This window comes from Mus caroli, chromosome 5 (genome assembly GCF_900094665.2).
Source record: "Mus caroli chromosome 5, CAROLI_EIJ_v1.1, whole genome shotgun sequence".
NCBI lineage: Eukaryota > Metazoa > Chordata > Mammalia > Rodentia > Muridae > Mus > Mus caroli.
The window spans coordinates 132,815,713-132,838,062 of NC_034574.1; the positions used below are offsets into that span (position 1 = coordinate 132,815,713).

A 22,350-nucleotide genomic window follows, 5' to 3' on the forward strand; every position below is an offset into this window, starting at 1 on the left:
GACCTGTGGGTCATCAGTCCCTCTTTCATCTTTACTCTCTCAGCAAGAAAAACTGTCTGATCCAGTTTGCTTCAGATAAGCTCAGAACCACCCTTCCCCACCACACACACACACACACAAAAATCCCCTCAGAGCTGGCAAAGCCAAAGTGAGACCCTGGGACTATGGCAGCAGTTTGGGAGAGTGACCACCTGGGGATATGCAGTGCTGTGTGCCTTCCAACAAACTGGACCAGTCACCACAGGACAGCACAGGACAGCACTGGGGAGGACTAGGTAGGCTAAAGCTCAGAGATAGTTGGCCACAGCAGAAGCCAGAGAATTGTCAGGACAGACCTCCAGACCCTGGGCCCATGCTCCCTCCCTCCTTTTTCCATCTATCTTGCAACCCAATGCTCTCAAGAAAGCAAATGAGGAAGCAGATGGGTCTAGAAGGCTGAGGCTCCGGAGTTGATGTATGGGTATGCTTAAGGTGAGAACCAACATAGAGGACCAACTCAACTGAGCTCAACTGTTGGCCCAGCTCCAGCAGCTATGAGCTGGGCTGTCCTCAGGATCCTAACTAATCTCAGCCTTGTGACACACAGCGCTGAGAATGACAACGGCCTCACTGCCAGTGACAAGGTTGGCTACCTGAGCTTAGTTATCAGCATAGTTAGGGTGTGGACATGAAGTGGAAACTGTTCTTAGAGGAGGGGCAGGTATCCTATTTGTGTCTACCAGGCCATAGCTTAGGCTGTCATTCCCAGCAACCCCACAATGGGCCAGCCAGAAGGAACTCTGGAAAGCAAGTAGTGTCTGTTCTCATGACTTCCTCACTGTATAGTAACTGGCTGCTGCCCAACCCCCATGCCTGGTTCTTGGTGACAGTTGGAAGGAGACTACAGAGACATGAACCAGCAGTAGAAGGATCAACTAAGAGATGATGGTCAAGGGTCAATGAGGGCTGAGTAGGAGTCTGTGAGGGTGGGGCCTGAGAGCTATCACCCCTAGCACATTGATGTGCATGGCAGGAACTTCCATCCCTGCCCCTGGGTCTCTATCAGACAAAGATTGTATGTATGTATGTATGTATGTATGTATGTATGTATGCATGCATATATCTCCCAAAGACAGTCTCACATAGCACAGGCTGTCCTTGCTAACACTATGTAAGCCAGGAAATGACCCTGAACCTTTTGATGATGCTGACCTCTTCCTCCACAGCTCGAGTGCTGGGATTACAAGTGTGTACCCAATGCCCAGTTTATGTGGTGCTGGGACAAAAGCTCAAGCTTCCCACATGCTGAGTGCTCTACGAACTGAGCCGTATCAGCAGTTCCTTCCCACTTCTTTTAACTGTGTAATACCCACTGAACCATGCCTCAGTGTGCAGCCAGTTAAGCACATCCAAAGTTGTATAACTGTGACGGGCATCATCCGGAACGCCCATCTTCCCCAGCTGAAAGTGCCATTAAATACTAACTCCCTGCTCCCGCCCCAGCTCAGCTCCCACTTTTCCACTCTGCGTCTCTAGGAATCTGATACTCAAGGGAATGCGCCTGCATGGACTTCCTTAGTTTTCTTAGTGAAAATCTTCAGTATCTCCAACTGCAACAGGTGGCAGGATTTCATTCTGAGCTGAAGAATATTCCATGATAAAGAAAGACCACGGCTTATTTATTTACTTATCTACCCACGAACACAAGTGCTCCATGTGAGCCCAGTGAATGAACCTGTCTCTGAACCTTCTAAACTTGACAGACCATGGTCAAATCAAGGTGCTTTCAGATTATTTTGTTTTTGTTTTTGTTTTTTTTAAAAACAAAAACAAAACCAGAGTTCTTTATATAGCCTGGGATGGCCTTGAACTCATTGTCCTCCTGCTTCAGACTGCTGACTGCTAAGATCGAAGGCTCCAAAGGGGTCTTTCAATGGTCATGGCATCTGCAGCAAGCAGCATAAAACCTCTCAAGACATTTCCCCTAGAAATCAGAGTCTTATCCATAATGGCAGAGCCAGTGGTATATCTGCCAACACCATACGTGATGGCAGAGAGTGCTTCATTTGAACAGAGAATACTGTAAGGCTGGCACTGAAAGAGGGGCCGGCCACCTGGACCAACCTAGACCATCTGTTTTGGGTGCAGATGGTTAAAAAGGATGCTGAATAGTGCCAGCTATGCCACACCCTATAGAGCACTGCTCTTCTTTCTATGTAGTTCTCCTGGCCCTTGGCAGCTGTTCCATTCAATCAGCTCCCCATGGAGGCAGTTTGCGTAGACAGTCTCCATGTTGGTGCCACTATGCTCACCTCTCAATGTACCTTTCTGCAGGACAATGTGTGAGAGAATGTCAATTTACCAAAAAATATTAGTCACAGGTTTCTATAGTGCTGGGACATTGGAATGTGGCTTAGTTATAAAGCACTTGACTAGAATCAACCAACCAGAGACTAGGAGTGTGGCTCAGTGGTACAGCACCTGTGTAGACTCCAGTGAGGGACGGGGGTGTGGCTCAGTAGTAGATCCCTTATGATGTACAAGGCTGAGTTCTATTTCTGAATAGCAAAAAGAAAAAGGAGGAAGAGGAGGACGAGGAAGAAGAGGAGGAGGAGGAACCACCATTAGACTTCTAACGTTCTCAGAAAAACCTCAAGGAGACTCAGTGTTGTCTACATGCCTGCCTTCCCTGTGCCAGCATGCTGGCTGATGTCTCTTAGTCTTGGGATCTCCTTTGTGTCTGTCTGGAATAGCTCTGATTTTGTCCCGTGTCTTGCTGTGCACACTGCATGTATGAGCAGTTTCTGTGTGGGCGTTTACCATCTTCGCCAGTCTTTTCTATTTTTCTCCCTTTCCATGTAAAAGTGAGATCACCAAAACCTTAGATGTATCAAGAGAGGAAGACAGATTTTGTAGCTGGCTTCTGGGTCATGTGTGCTGCTGAGCAGGCTTCAGTTAGAGATGCCAATGGGAATAAGCTAGAAAGGGACAAAGCTACTGCAAGATGGGACCACTGGGCACACATGAGACTGTCAGAAAACCTCAGTCTCCTGACAAGACTGCTAATCGAAAGCCAGGGTGCTGAGGCAATAGTCGGGGGTCTAAGGGTCCAAGTTAGGATCTGTGGAGTATGAGGACCCTGGATTCATTAGAAGGCAGGGCTCCAGCAAGTTCAGTGCTCCAGCAAGAAGTAGTTGGTGCTTAAGGGCCTGTAGGCCCAAGGGACTAACCTCTGCAGGAGGTGACATCAAGAGGAGGAGGGCTTAGTATGGAGGGTACATCCGTTGCTCAAAAACAATCAAAAGAAATCAGCGCCTGTGAAAATTCAGCACACTAATGCCTATCAGCAAGCCGGCTGTTTTTAGTCTCCAGCGTTAATAAACATGAGCTGCCTGCGCTCACCTCTGTGGTCTGTGCTCTGTCCTTTCACTGAGCATCTCACCTCACAGACACTCTGCAAGGCAGGGCTTGGAGGCCATGCCAGGAGAGATGCTGAGCTCCTCTGTCAAGGCCAGCTCCCAGCCCTGGTACAGGGCACAGTCAGGAGGAACATTTGCTCATTTTGTGCAAAATACTAAGGCACAGTAGGGTGTGAGGTGCAGGCCTGGTATCACAGCTACACAGGGTCTGAGACAGGAAGATCACAAGTCCTTCAGGGCCTGCCTGGCCTACAGAGCAGGTTTTCAGGCCAACCTGGGTAACATAGTGAGAACCTGTCTCACAAAAAAAAAAAGAAGAAAAAAAAAAAAAGAAAAAGAAGGCTGGGGATATAGTTTAATGGTAGAGCATCTGCCTAGAATCTCCTTGTGAGGGGCTGGAGCATGGGTCAGCAGTAGAGCACTTACCTAGCATATCCAGGGCCCTGGGTACAATCTGAACATTACAAAGAAGAAAAGGGAAGGGAAAAAATAGGAAAGACTGGTGAAGGTCCACAAGGAGTTCCCACACAGAAACTGTCCATGCATAATAGTGCATAGAGCATGACACAAGACAAAAGCAGGTCTGTTCCAGAGGGACACAAAGGAAGTCTCCAGACTAAGAGACATCAGTTGACATGCTGGTGCAAGGAGAACAGGCATGTAGACAACGCTGAGCCTCTATGTTCACTCTACTCCCAGGACTGTAGTCAAGACTCCAAGTCTGCTAGAGAGGTAGGCCATTGCCCATGGGGAGCTGCACTGGGGACCTGGGCAGGGATCGAGGGTCAAAAGCTGCAACAACACAGTCTCTGTGGACACCTAGAGAGGAGGGTGCTGGCCATGGCTAGGCCAAGCAGGACAGGAGTGCTAGCCATAGCTGGGTGAGGCAGAGTGAGTGAGTTCAAGACATCAGCAAGAGGAGTGTCTGGCTTGGCCAGTGCAGTTGGCACCACTACATGACGTAGAAAAGGGCAGTGCTCTGTGGGCCTCACAGACAGTGCAGGTCTTTGGGAAAGAACTGGGCTGAGAAGTCACAGTGGGCAGGGACTGTCTGAGATGCTCCTAGAGGACACTCTGGAAGACTCTGCTCTGACGTCTGAATGCTGGTATGCTACCGTCTTCCATGATCCATGACCTTCACACAGAGAGCACTGATGCCACCTCCTTAGTGTCACTCAGCATTCAGGTAAGGGCTGGGAGCCACCAGAGACTTGTGCTGGCACAACCTGGAGCTCAAGGATCCAGACAATGGTGGGTTTTGTTGTTGTTGTTCTTTTGTTTTTTTCATTATCTTAGGGCCTTGCCTGACATGGGTGTCTCATGGTAAGTGACACCCTGAAATTGTAGAACTATGTGCGGCAGGTGTGGGCACAGGAAGAGGTAAGGCTGGGCACCCTAACCGCACTGCTGCTTGTGACGCAGATAGGAGCAGGGACGTCTGCAGGCTCAGAAAGCTTTCCGCTTGCAGGAAACCCAGCAATTTTCTGCCCACTCCATTTCCAAAAAAGATATTCTGATTTTAAATGTCACTGGGCAGCCGTCTGGGCTCTGTTCTGAGCAGCACTTTAGAAGGATTGTAAGGTGGTATGGACACCAGCCTAGCCTCCCCTGACTGTGAGAGGAATGTGCCAGCTCAGAGGCCTGGCACTGGGGTCCACTGGCACAACCTCACTGTGAAGGGAGGAGCCCTGCTCTATGATGAGGCGACGCTGTGTGACGGCGGGGGCCCGGGCCTCAGATTCCAGAGATGAATTCGCTTAATTACATGCATGCTCGAGTGCTTGGAGGAAGTGTACAGATGTCTGCAATTTAGTTTCAAATGCATCAAAAGAATAAAACGAACTAATGGATGGCGGAGGGATGGATAGGAATGTCATACAGCCACAAGTGTGCCATTCCCGACAGGATGTAGGTGGTGGGTAAGTGGGCATTCACTGTAAAATTCTTTCTACTTCTCTATCTTGAAAATGCTGGCAGTTGAAACACTGGGGAAAAGCAGTAGGGCCCGAGTCCATGGAGGCTGCCCTTAGCCTATAATGTGGGACCCAGGAGGCATCCATGTTTCAAGTGGAGGAACCTCACTTGTCACCATTCAGGGTGGACAGAGCTCCTGGCAGGCCTCTCCTTGGTGACTCTACACCAAGCTGTCCTGCCCTGGCTCACCAGAAGCACTTATGTGGAGGCTTTTACGGAAGGCTATGAGGAACATGGGGGAGGGGAGCTCTGTAATAAAGAGCTGTCCCCGCTCTTAGGGAAAAGCACAAGGTATCTAAGGACAGAGACTGGCAATCCCTGTACCTGCCTCTGTGCCAGCCTTAGTTTCTCCATCTCTAGGTAAGGCCTTCCTATAGATACCTGCCCCCATACTTTCCACAGGCTCTCACCATGTAGTCCAGGCTCTGAAACTCGGAACAGCCACTACAGTGCTGAGACTCGAGGCCTGCACCACTGTCTCTAACCTCCCAGAAGCTCTGCCAGGGCTGTCTGTCATAAGTCAGCTGTCCAGCCAGCCAGTTGGCGTGTGAGCCCATTAGACAAGTACACCTTAGTACACGTTTCCTATTCCCTAGCTACACTAGCAATGCACACAGGTCATGATACAAACAGCCAATGACCCAGGAAATCAGGAAGGATGGCGTGCGTCAACTTGGTAAGTCTGCATGCAGCCAGTGTGATGACCCCTCCACTGAACCCCAAAGCACGCCCACACACCCAGCTCTAAGTGGTCACCAGAGTTTTGCTTCCCCGCCAACCAGCTGTGAACTAATTACAAAAACTCCTAACTAGTTGAGCTCCCTCTCTGAGCATATGTTCCCAATTAAGATGAACCGCAGCTGATTTTAATCAATCTTCCTTGAAGCGCCAACTTGAAGCCACTCTTCTTCTCTAGAGGGAAGAGTGAGGCGGGAGTGGGAGCGCAGGAGGCTGCCTGCATACTGAGCACATGGGTAAGGCTTGAGGAAGCCCAAAGGCTAGACCACAAGATTCCAGGTCCAAGCAGCCGCATTAGAGCTGCAGAGGAGGCTGGGTCTCAAAGGGGCTGGCATCAAATGCTATGGCCAGGCCACACGGAGAAGCCCCAGGATGGATGTTTCTTCCCCAGTACCAGAGGGTGCCCAGGTTCAAGACCAACATATAATGGGAACGAGGGCTTTGACTTGGATGAAAAAGGAACGACAGAGCATCTAACAAGGCCTTGAAGGCAGTTGGGGGATAGTGGGGGATGGGGGAGAGAAAGGACCTAGCACAGGACTCCCTCAAGACTCCTCACCACCCAGCCTTATAAAGTGCAGCAGCTCAGATCAGAAACCAACATGCCCAAGCCCACCCAGTGTTCATAGGTGGCGGCCTTTCTCTCTTCATGTGTCCAAGTCACCTCCTGGCCCACTACTGAGCCAAACCCAGGCCTGTTTGCCTTTCCCTCAGGTCCAGTCTCATGTGTCGTAGCTTCTGTGCCCATGTGCTCAGAAGGAGCTACAGCCACCTTGCATTCAGTGTTACAAACTGGCTGCTCACACAGGTACTCCTGAACACACTGAAGGGACAGCAGATGAGGAGCCATCTGAGGTTGGACAGGGACTGTTCCTTACCGCAGGTAACTAATGCCCCCTTGCAGAACCAGTTCAATCCTGGGGTAAAAATCCTCCCTGCCCAGATGTGCCAACAGCTGGGACATACAGAACAGACACAGTATGACAGCCATGGACTTGCAGTTAGCATGGGGCCCTGGAGCTGAGGCCAGTGACCTAGGAAGGAGACTCAATTATGCAAGACACAGACAACTGCCAGGCTGGCTCACCCACAAGTTTGTCTGACAAGGGTATAGGGGGACACAGAGGGGAAAGGCTGGTATGTAGAGAGAACTGGACCAAACCCCCATGATCAAACAGCTTGAGTAAATGGTTTATTTACTAATAAACCAGTGAGCACAGCCTCGCCTGGAAAGACCTTTAGTATGAATAGTACAGGACGGAGCAAAGAGCCCAGCACTCTGGCAATCACCTGGACTTCCTGATATGTGCTCATCTGGGGAGTCTAGTAGAGGTCCAGTACTGGCTAGGGGAGAAGGTGGTTTAGGATGCAACAGGAATCAGGGAGTCCTGCTATATAGCCTCCAGCTCTGAGATCAGAGTGAGGCTGGAGGACAGCAAGCAACCCTGGCCTAAGAGCAGTGTGTGTGTGTGGGGGGCAGGGCGGGGGGAGAGAAGCCCACACAGAAGAGTTAGGCCTCATCCGGCAGTCTCTGAGTAACTGCTTTCCCAGTCTGGCTCTGGTAAGTTCCCTTCCTGAAGTATAAGCACAGCCTACAGAGGTGGCAGGGTCTTTGGGGCTATCTAGAAATTTCTACAACAGCTGCCTCTCCCCCCACCTCAGGCCTCCATGCCAACTGGGAATACCATCCCTGGGTTCCTGAACATCAGCTGACATGGACACTGCTCTCCAGGGCCACAGACTCAGCCCTCCATGCTGTCTCCGGCCATGCCATGAGTATGGTTGACAGATGTATGCACTCAGTGCCTGCCTGCACACAGTACACACAGCAGCACAGAGCAGGAGTGGACATGGTCACTAGCACTCTGGCCCTCAGGAAGGCTCTGAGCTGCAGGGCTGAACAGTGCCAGCACACACACTTGTGGTGCTGTGGGAAGGAGATCTTGTGTATCCCATTCTTGTATCACCCACATGGGGCATAGAACACTGGCACCTCCTCTAGCTGTGTTGTCCCTGAAGTCTCTGCGAGCTGCACTGAAATCCATTTATCACCCCATCCTGACACAGTTCTGTAGCCAGGTAGCCTTGATTCACCCTCCTGCAGCCCTCAGCCCAGGACAGTGGCCCAATTAGAACGGAACAGGATGACAGGTCCTAGGGCTGGGCATGAGTACAGCCAAGGTTCAGAACACCTCACTTCATCAAAGCTGTCACCTCTCCCATCACCAAGATTGGTAATGGGGACACGATTTGATTGCCTCTAATAGGTGCCAAGGTAAAAATCAATGGCCTGTCTAGAAGCCAGGCAATCTCTAACCTGTGGGCTTCCTGCCATGAGCAGTGTGATCAGGAGGAGGAAAACTAAAAAGAAAAGAAACACTCCAATGCAGACAGCAGAGAAGGTCATGACCACAGGGAAATGAGAGTGACAGGGTACAGCACCAAAGAGAAGAGAGGCCGAGGTCAGTGCTGAGAAGCACAAGAACCTAGGGTATAAAGCAGTCCCTGCACAGCGAGCCAGAGTGGCCCAGACCTGTGGTCCCGCAGAACCCAGCAGTCGCTCTCAGCCAGGTAAGGGGGGATGCATAGGAGGAAGTCCAGGTTTCATCACAGGGCTGGAAGGAGTACTGTCTGCAGGGAACATCTCTCTGGCCACCGAGCCTACCTGTAGGGTTAGTTTCTCCATCTGCATCTCCAGCACCTGCTTTTCCTGTTCCAGACGGCTCCGCTCACCTTCCAGCTCCTCCACCTTCAACCTGCAAGGAGACCATGACATAACCAGGTGCCACTACAGTCCAGCACAGAGGGAAGGTCATGGCCCTAGTGGGAGGACAGCAGTGGAGAGCACTTATTTAGGTGTAAGGAAGGACTCAAGCCAGGGGTTCTTGGTTGACCCTGAAGCTTGGCTAGAATCAGCTAAGGAATCGGTGTCTCAGGCCCCCTGTTCACCCTGGAGGGTGACCACAGGCTAGAGGAGAAACTGCAAATTGAAAAGCAACCTAGGAGTCTTTGTTGTGCTGCAACCCTTTAATACAGTTCATGTTGTGCTGACCCCTGACCATAAAATGGAGCAGTTCCTAAAATCTGTGTAGTCCAGAAGCCCATAACAAAGTAGCCAGACAGCTACAAGGGACTAAAAGGAAAGGAAGTGTCCAGAGAGCAGTTCAGGACTAAAGCAGAAACCAGAACAAGCCAAGAGCAAAGCTCTGGCCACTTGGAAATGTAACAACACACACTAAATACACTGCTCAAAGAAAGTAAAGGAAATTAGAAAACACGTTGAACTAGACATAGCATATCCAAGAAAGCCAGGCTCAGAGACAAAATGTATAGTATCCAATGTTCTTATCTCAAGTCAACAACCCAGGCTTCCACTGTAAGGATAGAGGAAAGGCTGAGCATGATGGGTATGCACCTGTGGTCCAGCTGAAATGGAGGAAGAGGGGGCGGGGAATTCAAGGGCAGTTTTATGAGCTAGGATCTTACCGTGTAGCTCTGGCTGGCTTGAAGTAGGACACATAACACTCCAGAACAGACCTAATGCATGGCCACAAAACAAGTCTTAGTATATTCATTTAGTAGAATGCCTGCCATAAATGAAGTTGGAGGTCAATGGCAGAGGGACAGTAGCAGGTAATTCAACAGGGGTTAGGCTTTGTGGGTGATTGCTTTGAAAGCCTGAGGACTTGAGTTCTATTCCATGAACTGTGGAATTTTAATTTCTTTTAAAAAAACCACAGAAATATTATAAGGATATGTTTTCATTTTAACCCCAGGTGTGGGGATATGGAGCTGCTTCAGATCGTCCATGTTAGCGGACTATGATCTGCCTTGTGCTCTGGCAGGGGCATGATTTTGCCAGCTGCAGATAGATTCTGTGACTGTGTGACATTTGGAATTCCTGGGACTCCTCAGAGGGTATATAAATGCTAGGGTCCTGAGAGGTGTGATGTGGGTTGTTGGCTGGTTGTTAGTTATGGTCTGTTAAGCAGTCATATGCAAAGAAGAAACAACTACAAGAAGAAATTAGATATCCTGATGGAGAGATCAAAGTTGCCCCAAGGAACTCAGTGCCCCTAACCAGCGGTTAGTAGTCTAAAGAAAACACCACCCACCTTTCAACACCCCTCTGTCTCTCTTTCTCTCTGTGTGCCTTTCTCTGTCTCTTTCCCTTCTCTCTGTGTGTCTGTCTCTCTTTGTCTCTTTCTCTGTCTCTTATCTAGTGTTAGGGTGTTGAAATGGTAGGGAAAAGGGGGATGGGAAATGGTGGAAGAAAAACCTACTAAGTAGCAAAATTCAGCTATATTATTGTTCCAGCACTGCCATGAAAAGCTGGGTATATGCTGATGCACACTTGTGATCCCAGTGCTGGAGAGACTGAGACTAGAGCAGTAGTTCTCAACCTGTGGGATATGTGTCAAAAAACCCTTTCCCAGGGGTCACCTAAGACCAATGGAAAACATAGATATTTACATTAGGAATTGTAATGGTAGCAAAATTACAGTTATGAAGTAGCAATGAAAATAATTTTATGGTTGGGAATCACCATAACACAAGATGTACTAAAGTGTCACAGTATTAAGAAGGTTGAGAACCAATTGGTGAGCTCTTGGCCATTGAGAGATTCTGGCTCAAATGGCAGATGTTAGACTCTGAGGACTGACGCCTGAAGCCGAACTGGCTCACACATATACATACTCAACCACACACCTATAAAATAAAAATGTAAGACACTACAATTATCCTGGGATAAAAAAGAACTCACTGGGGAGATTAGGAGACATCAGAGACAAACATTAAGAGGAAACAGAGGGCTCCAAACACAAGGAAGATGTCACATCAAAGATGTCACATGAGTCCAAAAGGAGAGCAGCTCGAGCTGACAGCTGACAGCTGACAGCAGGCTGGAGACAATGAGGATTGGGTTGTGTGAACGATTACACAGGAAACTCCCAAGCAAAACCAACCAGAGAGAAGAGCTCACCGTGAACCTGGAAGATGTGAGAGGGCACCACAGGGCAAAGGTCACAAAAGGATGCTAGGGACAACTGGGCACACATCCGAGTAGCCAAGATGGCACAGGCAGACTCCTACTGATGACCTTCCAAGGTGACCCCCAGAGAAGCGGATAAACCTGAGATCACTGTGAGGGTCGGTCAAAAGGGAAGTCAGAGTCTCCCAAACAAGGAAGGCCAGGCCAGGGAGCACAAGCAAAAACACTCAAAGAATCATATGGTCTTGCCCAACTCTGCAGAGAAAGGAATGAGGAGGCTCTCTCTCTGAACCAGCAGCAGATGGGCACTGGATAGAGGCAAAGACACTTCCAGAAAACTGAGGCCAATCTGGGCCCACCAACCTAGCTGTGTGGAGACTGAGGCAGAAGGATCAAGAATTAAGGGTTTTCCTGGGCCACTCGTGGGTTCAAGGAGCAGTTTGTGGGATCCTGTCCTAAAATGTAAAAGGTAGCCACAGAAAAAGGCTGGGAAGGTAGCTCTGTAGCGTGCTTGTTTAACACATGTGAGGTCATGGGTTCCAACTGCAAGACTGCAAAACTAAAATTAAAATTAAATGAATATATGAAAAAAAAAACTAAAACTATTTTTTAAAAGAAATAACTAGAACTGAGACCAGTAAACTTGGGAGACAAGCCTAACCATATAAACATGGGGGACAGGTGTGGACCCACTTAGCCACATGCCAGCCATTCCCTGAAAGCTTTCCATGCTGTGGCAAGGGGTTTGAAAATAGCAGGGATCCAAGACGGCTCAACACCTAACACTGTGCTGTGTGACCCTCTAGGGAGCAAGGACAAGAAGTTCTCCTCTATTCCGCTCTCAGTTGACACAGGAAAATCCCTCACCAAACCTGTCACCTTGAACACAGAGGGCAGCAACCTCAACAGGACATGTCATTTCTGAAACAAAAACAAACAAAAACAAAGCCCCCCAAAAAACAGGGATGTAAAAGAAACAAACAACCTTAAAAAAAAAAGGCTAGAGAGATGGCTCAGTGGTTAAGAGCATCAGTTGTTCTTCAGGGGGACCTGGGTCCAATTCCTAGCACCCACCTGGCAGCTCACAATTGTCTGTATCCAGTTTCAGGGTATCTGACCCTTTCCTCACACAGACACATGAAACACCAATGTACATAAACAAAAAACAAAAGCAGGGAAGACAGCTGCAAGATTTCCTCAGGATTAAGGTACAGCCACCAAGCCTGACAACCTGAGTTCCAGCTCAGGATGAAAAGAGAGAACGCACTCCTGAGTGCCATCCTCTGGCCTCCACACTTACACCAGGGGGTCTGCAGAAACACGCTTGTGCGTGTGCACACACACACACACAAATCAATGTAATTAAGTAATTTTTTAAAACTTTGAGACAATGCCTGCTCTGACTGCGTTCATCTGACTAAACTGCCAAAGCAATTAGACAAGGAAATAACAGTAGCAAACCACTCCTCGTCACAGATGCCCTGCCGATGCACAAACCAGCAAAACAGCACCATACAAACCACCACGTGTGAGCTCTGATGTGCACTTCATCTGTTACAGCATCAGAGAGAAGAAAACATTTGGATACAAATTTACACAAGGCAGAGGGAGATGATCCCCTAAGACACGCAGAGCATTGCCAAAAAATAAAATAAAGTTAAATAAATAAAGACATTTTTAAAAAGGAAGAAAAAGAAAAGAAAGCCCATGTGCATGTGGATACCTGGCATGAGCAATCAATGGCTTAGCAGTTACAAACGCTGCTGCTCTGCCAGAAGAACCACCATCCACTGGGGCTGGCTAACAACTGTCCACAATTCTAGCTCCAGGGGCTCTGGTGCCCACTTCTGGGCTTCACAGGTACCTGCATTCACATGCACATGCACATGCCCATGCAAACACACACACAAATTTACATATAATTACAAAATAAGAAAAAGTCATCTTATTGATACTTGTGTTCAGGGACAGGTGAGCTTAGTGCTGAGGCTATCTGGGGTAAAGCAGACAGAAAAGAAGAGCCAACTGGGAAGATGCACCTCCTGCCTCCGGACTCAGCCATGGGGGCAGAGACATTCCTTTAAAGAGATGCCCCCACAGGTGCTATGCTGAGTGGAAGATGTCAGTGCTGAGATCACAGGCACAGAGTCCACCTAAGTGGGCATGCTGGACCAGAGCTGAGGAAGCCATTTAGTTAAAGGACCACATCCACTACCTGTTCACAGCCACCCACAGGAGCCTGCACAGCACACAAAGGTAAAGCGCTGGCCTCACAGTCAGGAGAGCCTGAGCTGGATCCCCAGAAGCCATGTTTACACAGGCTGGGTGGAAACAGGAGGAACCAAGGGTTCTCTGCCCACCTACCTAATCTGCTTGGTGAGTTGCAGGCCAGGACTCAAATCACCACGATAAGTAAGTAGTCTCTGAGGAATGTTAAATGAGATTTATGTCTCGCTGCCTGTGACACAGATCTGCCCATGTGCCCCCAGGTTCCCAAGCACATGCAGGAGCACACTCATGGGGGTGAGAGCAGGCGCTGGGTGCCATGTCCAGTGATACAAAACCAACAGATGGTTGCAGAAGGCCAGGGACATGGGGAAGCGTGCACACATTCAACATGAAGACAGTTTGCCGTCAGTATAAACAGCAGGCTTCTCTTTGTTTTCCATTGGTTTCTTCTTTTTTTGGCTTGTATGTGTGTTTCACTTTCAAAACAACAACAACAACAACCACAACAACAACATATGAGCTGGGCATGGTAGAACACGCTGCATGCCTTTAACCGCAGCATATAGGAGGCTGAGGTAAGAGAATAAGGGGTCAAGGCTAGCCTGAGCAATATAGCAAACTTTACCTTAGAAAAGAAACAGCAACAGTAACAAACCCCACATACAAGCAAGCATAGGGACTGATAAAGATGGCCATGTGAACATGGCAGTTAGGAGCAATCTCTCAGAACGCCACTGCAGTTGAGAATAAAGGCAGTCTCATTTCTCTGAAGCCTGACCACAGAAAATAAAAGGGACAGCATCAAAAACTCCCTTAGAAGTTGGAAGCTGATGGATGGAGTGGGGGAGGGAGTAGCTTTCCACAGCTGATGCCTGCCTGCTACTGACCCTACAAGGGCTCTGGCAGCACAGAGCCCCCACATGGGTTCCAGGAGCAGGGTGGGGTTGGTTAAGCTGGGGCTGAGTAGAAGGTCTTGCAGAAACTTTATACACTTAAGGAAACGCAAGTCAGAGCTTCTTCCAGTTCACTCAGCTTTCTGAATCAATGGCAACAGCTTCAGCAACAGCGTCTGTTTCAGTAGATTTGTCTCTGCAGGGTAGGCCATGCATGTGTCACTGGCTGCCATGACACAGTCCCATCCCATGAGTGCCAGGCTCCCTTTGGCTGTACTGTGTAGATATCTTCTGTCTTGTGGAAGACGGGTGAGTCAGGTTGGTCCAAGGGAACCAACCCGATGGGCCTGGAACCTTCTTCCTCTGGAGCCTCTTAATTGTGATTCACATTTAGAGTATTCATCAACCTCACTGTACATCTTGGTTCAGGTGTTTGTTTGGTCTATCCCTTTGAGAACAGAGTCTCACGTAGCTCAGGCTGGCCTTAAACTCATCATGTAGCCCAAAATGACTGAACTCTGACCCATCTGCCTTACTTCCCCAGGCTGGGATTATAGGTGGAGCACCATGCTGAGGGTAATTTTGGTTTGGAGGGCTGACTAGACCTGCTAGTGACAAGCTGGTGTTCCTGTACATGCCATCCTTCAGAGGCCACAGGCTCTTTATAGCAGTGTCCCTGTGTCATACCTGAGACCGCTTGTTTGCTTCTCCGAGTACGTTTCACTTTTGTTGGCAGTTTGTCAATTTTATAGATTTTCCCCCCAGAAAAACAGCCTTTTGCTTCTGCATTTTTCTCAATTGTGTTTCTTTTTTCAAGTTCATTACCTTCTCCTTGCTTCTCATCCTGGGCTCCTTTGCTTCCCATGTCCTCCTAGTGGCAGGGCCATGGCTTCTGCTCTGTCAGCTGGAACGCTGGGCGCCGCAGGTTCTCTTCTCTCCACGGATCTGATCTGATGAGTGTGTTTTCATTAGCGTTCACTTGTTCCTTTTCTCTGCCACACATCCCATGTGATCCACAGGCAGTTCAGAACCATGCTATCAATTTCCCCGTGGGTACAGCTTTTCCTCTTGCATTCTGTTACTGACATCTAGTTTGAGTTTGGTATGGTCAGATGACATATTCTCTATGCACCTTAAATGTGTGTGCTTCTGTGCGTGTATGTGTGTGTGATACACACACACGTGTACATGTATATGCTCATGTAAATGTCCATGCAAGGCATGTGGAAGTCCAAGAAGGACATCAGGCATCCTGCTCTACTGATCTCAACCTATTTTCTTGAGACAAGGGCTCTCCCTGAACCCCAAGCTGGGCCGGTGGCTAGCAAACCCCAGCAATCATCTTGTCTCAGATCCTATGCCACTAGAATTACAGGCAGGCACATGTGCAGCCACGTCCAACTGTTTACCTGGGTGCTAGGGATTTGAACTCAGGTCCTTATGCCCACATAGCAAAGAGCTGTTACGCACTAAGCCATCTCTGGTACCTGATCTCTTAGGTTTTATGAAGGTTTGCTTTATGACCAAAGACATGGCCAACAATGGGTACCTTTCCTTGTGCATTCTAAGGGTATAGGGACAAAGAGCTCCACAAACACAGACTGGACTCTGATGGACGGTGATGACTGGGTGCATGTCTGCTCATTCTACCCAGTACAGGGAGTAGTGTGCATCCACCACCTTCCTGCATCCCAGAGTTTTGCCGCTTAGTACAGGCAGCAGCATGGGATGAGAGCACATTCCATCCTGGGACACAAGAGCCCGATACTGATGGCTGTGAGAAGGGCTCCCCACGGGGCCAGCACTTGTGGCCTTGCTCTGGTGGGGCAGAGGTGGTTGCTGTTAGGACACATGATCCCTTCCTCGAGATCTCAGTCAGCAACTCAATCGGCAGTCAGAAGGCCACCTACATTAGGCTGCCCCTTCCTCTCTGTGGCCTAATTTTAGGTGTTTCTGTTTGTGTCTACTGGTACTAGGCCACCTGCTTCTACCTCTGCTCTCTCAGTCTACCATGAATATACAGATCTGCAGGTAGAGGAAGAGAACCCAGAAGGAGAGGGGTTGCCCAGTGACCAGAGCTGTAGTACCAGTCATATGGTTCAGACAAGCTCCCCTTGAGAAGACACAATGTGTCCAAGAGAGGGTGACCCAGCCAGAGCACACTGAGTAACAGTCACAGAGCTCCTGCTTTCTACCCGAGAAAGGCCAACATATTTAATGTTCCTGTCATGGTACCCCTCAGCCCCCCAGGCCTAGGAATGCCCGCTCAGGCTGGGGCCCAGCAGGCAGTGAGGAGGGCTGGGAACGGAGAAGCTGTTAAGTATGACTAACAGGTTCTGGCCCAGGCATGCAAGACCACAGTCTACCCAGCTACTAAACCCACCAGACATTTAGGATCTATCAGAGCTCCTGTCTGACAGTGGAAAGTGATGAGCCCAGATTTGTTCCAGGTGAGAGGCCCTCAGTTGCCACCACTTAGCTTTGCACTGTTGCTCCCAAGCATGGCTTCACAGAGATGGTCCAATGCCACAGGTGTGTGCAATTCACATGCCATATGGCATCTGTGCAACTACTGTGTATGTCTATGGAAGCCAGAGGTTAACAACAGGTATCTTCCTCTAGCCCCTCGATCTTAACTTTTGAGATCTGATCTCCCACTGAACCTGGAGCTCACTAGCTAGACAGGCTGAACCAGCGAGTCCCAGGCTCCAACTGTCCACCTCCCCAGGGGTAGGATTACATAAGGATTACCTAACTTCAAAAAACAAACAAACATGGGTCATGGGGATCAAACTCTGGTCCTCATGCTGGTATAGCAAGCTGTTTATTCCCCAGTCCTGTGCCCCTATGTGTAAGCAATAGTTCTATGCAAATACACAGGGTTGCAGACCACCCCTCATCTTCACAGTGCCCCAGATAGCAGCACCTACCTGCACCTACCCTGCCCTGTCTTCTGCATCTGCTGGCTGGCTGTGTTCATAGTAATGGTCTTGAGTGAAGGGCAAGCTGACCCGAGGCAGGGCTCTCATGTCAACTCTCTTTCTCGGAGTCAACCACTTCAGAAGTGTCCTCCTCTGGAGTTACATGAAGGACCAGCAGGAAGGCACTTCAGGCTCAGGAGAGAGATCAAAAGGATCTTGTTCCAAGAGGGCATCCTCAATAAGGGTCCTCACCCTTGCCCAGCTAGAAGAAAGTGAGACTTCAGAGTCTACATTGCTAGTGTCCCTTCCAAGGGAAGCTGGGGCAGCAACATGGGTCTAAAGACCCAGCTCCTCAGCACAAGTTTTAGGAGGGCTGCTCTCTAAATACCCTTGAGCCAGAAGACAGCACAATGGGTCCCAATTTGGTATCCCAGCAAAACAAGATGCCATGCATAGCACAGTCCCCTTGCTCAAAATAACAGTGACAAGTCCACTGACCAAACCGTGGGAAACTGAGGCATAATGATACAATGTCTGACACAGCTGGAGGGTTAGAGAGCAGGGTAAATGGGACCACGCAAGCTCCTGGCAACAGGAAGGGCTGTGCTGATTGTTGGCTTTTTGTTTGGTTTGCTTGGTTTGCTGGAACTGCCACCATCAGATTGGCCTGTAGGCAAGTCTGTAGAGTATTTTCCTAATGTGGGCAGTGTCACCACTGAGCAGACAGTGCTGGAAGGTCCAAGAAGGCAGGCTGAGCGAGCCACAAGGAGCAAGCCAGTAAGCAGCGGTCCTCTCTGGTCCCTGCTTCAGTTCCTGCCTCTGGGTTCCTGCTTTGAATTCCTCCCCTGGCTTTCTTATGGTTGGGTGATATGATTGGGACATGTAAGCCAAACAAACCTTTTCTTCCCCAAGCTGCTTCTGTGCTCATGGAGTTTTATCACAGCAATAGGTATCAAATTAGGACAAAGGAGGAGTGATGGGAGAAGACTGGCTGTGGGAAGCAGGCCTCAGGAGACCCATGCCAGGCTCAAGGAGGGAGGGAGCTAGGCAGCTACGGTAAACACCTTCATGTTTGGCCCAGCATAAGCCATCTGCCCAAGGCATGGGCTCCACTTGAGTTCACTGCACAGAGGCCCTGATTACCTGGCCTTCTCAGCCACGCACGCTCCAAGTCCACAGAAATGACCTGGAAGCCCTCACTTGCCCTCTGCTGGAAAGTCAAAGCACCAGAAGGGCAGTGGGGGCTGCAGTCCCTCCAAACTCAGTGGCCTGGTTCTTACCAGCTACAAAGGCACCTCACTCACAGCCGTGCTCTCCAAAGAAGACAGGAGGCTTTGATCTTAGTGTGGAAGACGTTAACAGCAAAGCCCCTGTTTAAAATTTAAAAAACATCAAACCTGAAGCATATGTATCAGCCTCTCTTCCCAAGAAACGGGATGCACTCTGGTCCACACTTGCACCAACCACACCAGAGGCCGTGGGGAGGACAGGTCCTCAGACAACACAGGGCCTGTGGCATGAGGAGAGTTGCACTGGGGCCATGCAGCTAGCCAACTCTGCAAACTTGCCCACGCCCAGATTCAAGTCCTCTGCCTACCAGCTGACATGACGCTGGGTACACAGGGTTATCTCTGTGACCCTAAGGACCCTGTAGAGCACTGACTGCAGGCCAGCAAGCACTTTACCTCAGTTCCCCAGCCTCTTGCCAGCACCTCCCAATCGGATGCAGATGAGGGCTGCCCTGACTCTGCTGTTTTTGGCTTCAGGGACCCAGAGCCTGCATGCAATATACTTCCAGGTCCTTTAGATACCCTGCCCTCAAACATGACTGCATGCTGTATCATGAAGTAGATATTGTGGAGTATCAGTGGGAGGTGTTTGGTATGTCTGCCCAGGAGCAGCCTCTCCAGCTTGGCTGAGGCTCACAAAGAACGCTTCCCAGCACTTAGCCAGGTCATGGCTGCCTGGCCTTGCCAAGTCCCCTCTGATTGGCCTAGGCAGCCAGCAGTGCCTGATGCCTGATGCTACAAATCAGATCGTGTCACTCTTCTGTTTTAAAGTACCTAATGGCTTCCCACTACTCATGGGATAAAAATGCTGACACTCACCAGGGACACACTAATTCTCCAACAATCCAGCCAGCCACATCATCAGGCTCCCCTTTTGCACCCAGATACGTGTCCCAGGGACCCTTATCTCCAGATGCCAGCTCTTACAACACCACCCATAATTAAACAGCCACAAGTCCATGTGAATAATATCCCCATTAAGCTATGAGCTGATGAAGACAGAGCGTGTGGCTCTCCTGGCCAGTCAATTATCCACTCCGTTCTGCCCTGACAGTGCACAGCATACACCATGCTGGGACAAATGCAAACAAACAGCTCTGTGCCTGGTATCCCCACAGAGTTCCTTCCCAGGCCTGGGTCTGTGTGAGAAGTGCTTTGGCAATGAGAGGGAACCTCGAGCCCACAAAGGACCTCAGTGCTATTCACTGGACACTTCTGGGAAAGGTGCCAAGAAGCCTTCCTTGCTTTGACCTCAACAGCCCTGTGAAGCAGGAAGTCAGTCACCAGCCATTACCCAAAGAGAGACAGACGTCAGATGAGCCTAACAGAGCCAAGCGCAATTTCACACAGAGGCAGGACTTCCTTACAGTCTCTGGGACACCAAAAGCCCAGCCAGAGAGGACTGCTTCTCCTACCCCAAAATCCGTGCCATTTCATCAAAAGACCACTCAATGTCTACAGGGCTTTCTTGTTCCCTAGGCCCACAACTCACTTGCTAGAAACAGACCCTAGAGTGTCAGTCCTGGATGCAAATCAGAAGGGAGTGACCAACTCACTACCTTCATTCTGCTGCCTCTCACAAGATGTCAGGGCAGTGGTGACAGTTGTCCCATGGCTGTTTCAGACAGAAGCTAGAATGGCAGAGCCTGTGCAGGTCAGGGGGAACCTGAAGGCAGTTCAGAGTTGGGATCCCCTATGTGAAAAGCTCGGTGTGCAGACATGTGCCCCTAGTCCCTCGTGCTGGGGAGGCAGTGACAAGAAGATCCCTAGAACTCACTGCTGGCCAGGCTAGATGAACCGGAGATCTCAAGGTTGAATGGGAGAGCCTATCTCAAGAACTAAGAAAACATTTGAAGGAAATAACCCATAACACGCGCATATCTGTACAAGCATATGAACACACACACACAGCACAAGCAGGAAGCTGTCTCTAACCCTCAAAGCTTGAGAAGACCGTTCATCTTTCTGTGAAGCAGCAGTCTCTGAAAGATGCCTGTTTGCACCCTTCAATCCACGGATGGCCCTGTGTCCCTTGAAGGAGCTAGGCTTGGTAACTCATGTTGCTGGCAGGAAGGCAGGTCCTTATGGATACCCTGACAGGAGTGTCTACTCCTCTTGAGCAAGGAGATGGCTGGGGCCAATCTGATGACCTGGGACATGACACTAGAAAGGACAAACCCAGTGGGAACAAGGGTCTCAGCAGACAATAGAAACAGCCTTGGGAAGGTAAGAAGGCAGGGGCTCAGGTGGGCCTCAGCTCTTAGGAGTGACAAGTCAGGTAGCTAGAGGTCGAAAGGAGGCCATACCTGAGTGCATCCACCTCCTCTTTGCAGAACGAGAAGCTGGATTCAGCTGAGCTTGTCTGGGCCTTCAGCATTTTCAATTCCATCTCCAGCTATCAGGAAACACAGAGTTAGTGGGCAACATGAACAGGGACTTACAGCCCAGGTCCCTCTTATCCCCAAAGTCCTAAAGTCTGCATCTGAACATCCCCAGGCTGGATGCCTAGTTTCAGGGGGAAGAGGGCCATTTGCTTGGCCAACCCATAGCCTGGATCCACCAGTCCACAAGGCATTCTGAGTCAGATAAACATAGACCTTTCTCTTTTCCCATGCTCTTGATCTAAGATTAGGTAGGGAGACACATGGTTGGTCATTCATGTACTGCTGAGAGAGCTATAGAGATTCTGAGATAGAGATGGACAGAGTAAGTAGAGAGAATGTAGTCTAGAATTAGCATTGCTTGGATGAAAAGTCTCAGCATTTCTGACAGTGACATGAACTGGCTGCCTGTCCCGAGCACACCTTGGTGTGCAAGCTGCTCTGCACATCTGCTGGGAAAGGTGGGGGTAGCAGACAGGGAGCAAGACAAACCCCAGGCCTTGGTAACAGGAAACTCATCCAGAGCTGACCCTTGGTTCTTGAGTGTCCTCAGCCCCAACCCTCCAAACAGTTGCAGGCTTAGTGCAGGGGCCTGGAGAACACGATGCTAGCAGACTTCAAGGAAAATGAAGCCTCCTTAGGGGTGGCCCATGGGTTGATGTCACTGCCTGCAGTTCAGACCCCTCACCCATCCCATCTCCTGCCACACTTGACTTCCCAACACCAGGCTTTCTGGACTCCAGAACCACAAGCCAGATAACTTCTTTATACATTCTGCTACAAGCACACAGCATGGGGAGGAACAGTACACAGTGTGTCCCAGTGTGTATATGCGTACTTGGGAACAGGCATGAATGGAGGCCAGAGAGCAAAGTCCAGGGGTCATTCCTCGGGGTCCATCCAGCTCACTGACTTTGGACACAGGTTCTCTCACTGAACCTGGAACCTGACAGTTTATCTAAGCAGGCTGGCCAGTGAATTCCAGGGGTTGACCTGTCTCTGTCTCCCATCTCCTATATTTTTGCATGAGTTCTGAGTACTGACTCATGTCCTTATCCCCATACAACAAACACTTTACTAGCTGAGCTACCTTCCCAGCCTCAAGGATGGTGCCATCTTAGCATGCTACTGGCTTTTGTTCCTAACACACTGACATTGTCATTTGTGGTATAGCTTCCCCATGGCGAGGAACAAGCAACACAGTGCTTACTTCAGAGAACCATCCCCTTGCTTCCACACTCTGATGTAGTTTATGTGCTGTGGCAGGTCTCACAGCTTTGAGAATCTGATAGAATGGCCCTTGAAACTGGCTGTGCTGGACAGATCCCAGCAAATTTCCTGTTGCATATTGTTGGAGGAGGTGGCAAGGCTGCAGGGCCTGTTGCATGTTGCTATAGTAAGAGGTGTGTGTGTGTGTGTATGTGTGTGTGTGCACGTTCATGCATGCAAATGCACACGTAGCCAAAGTGTGGGTGTAGGGCAAGGACAGCTTGCAGAAGTTGGTTCTATCCTCCCACCATATGGGTCCTGGAGA

The 22,350-nt window shown here is 49.6% G+C and overlaps 1 protein-coding gene across 5 annotated transcripts in view; it reads right to left on the reverse strand.

The window, feature by feature from the left end:
* Window positions 1-22,350, reverse strand: part of Mad1l1 (mitotic arrest deficient 1 like 1) — a 317,003-nt gene that overhangs the window by 89,116 nt on the left and 205,537 nt on the right. For 3 of the 5 annotated variants that reach the window (XM_029477688.1, XM_021162520.1, XM_021162521.1), the window contains exons 14-15: window positions 20,742-20,830; window positions 8,776-8,866 (exon numbers count right to left, since the gene is read on the reverse strand). In XM_029477688.1, coding sequence (XP_029333548.1) covers window positions 8,776-8,866; window positions 20,742-20,830 — 180 coding nt within the window. Of the gene's footprint in view, window positions 1-8,775; window positions 8,867-17,155; window positions 17,409-18,543; window positions 18,690-20,741; window positions 20,831-22,350 lie in introns of those variants that run through there. The other 2 variants (XM_029477689.1, XM_021162523.2) reach the window with 2 other exon arrangements.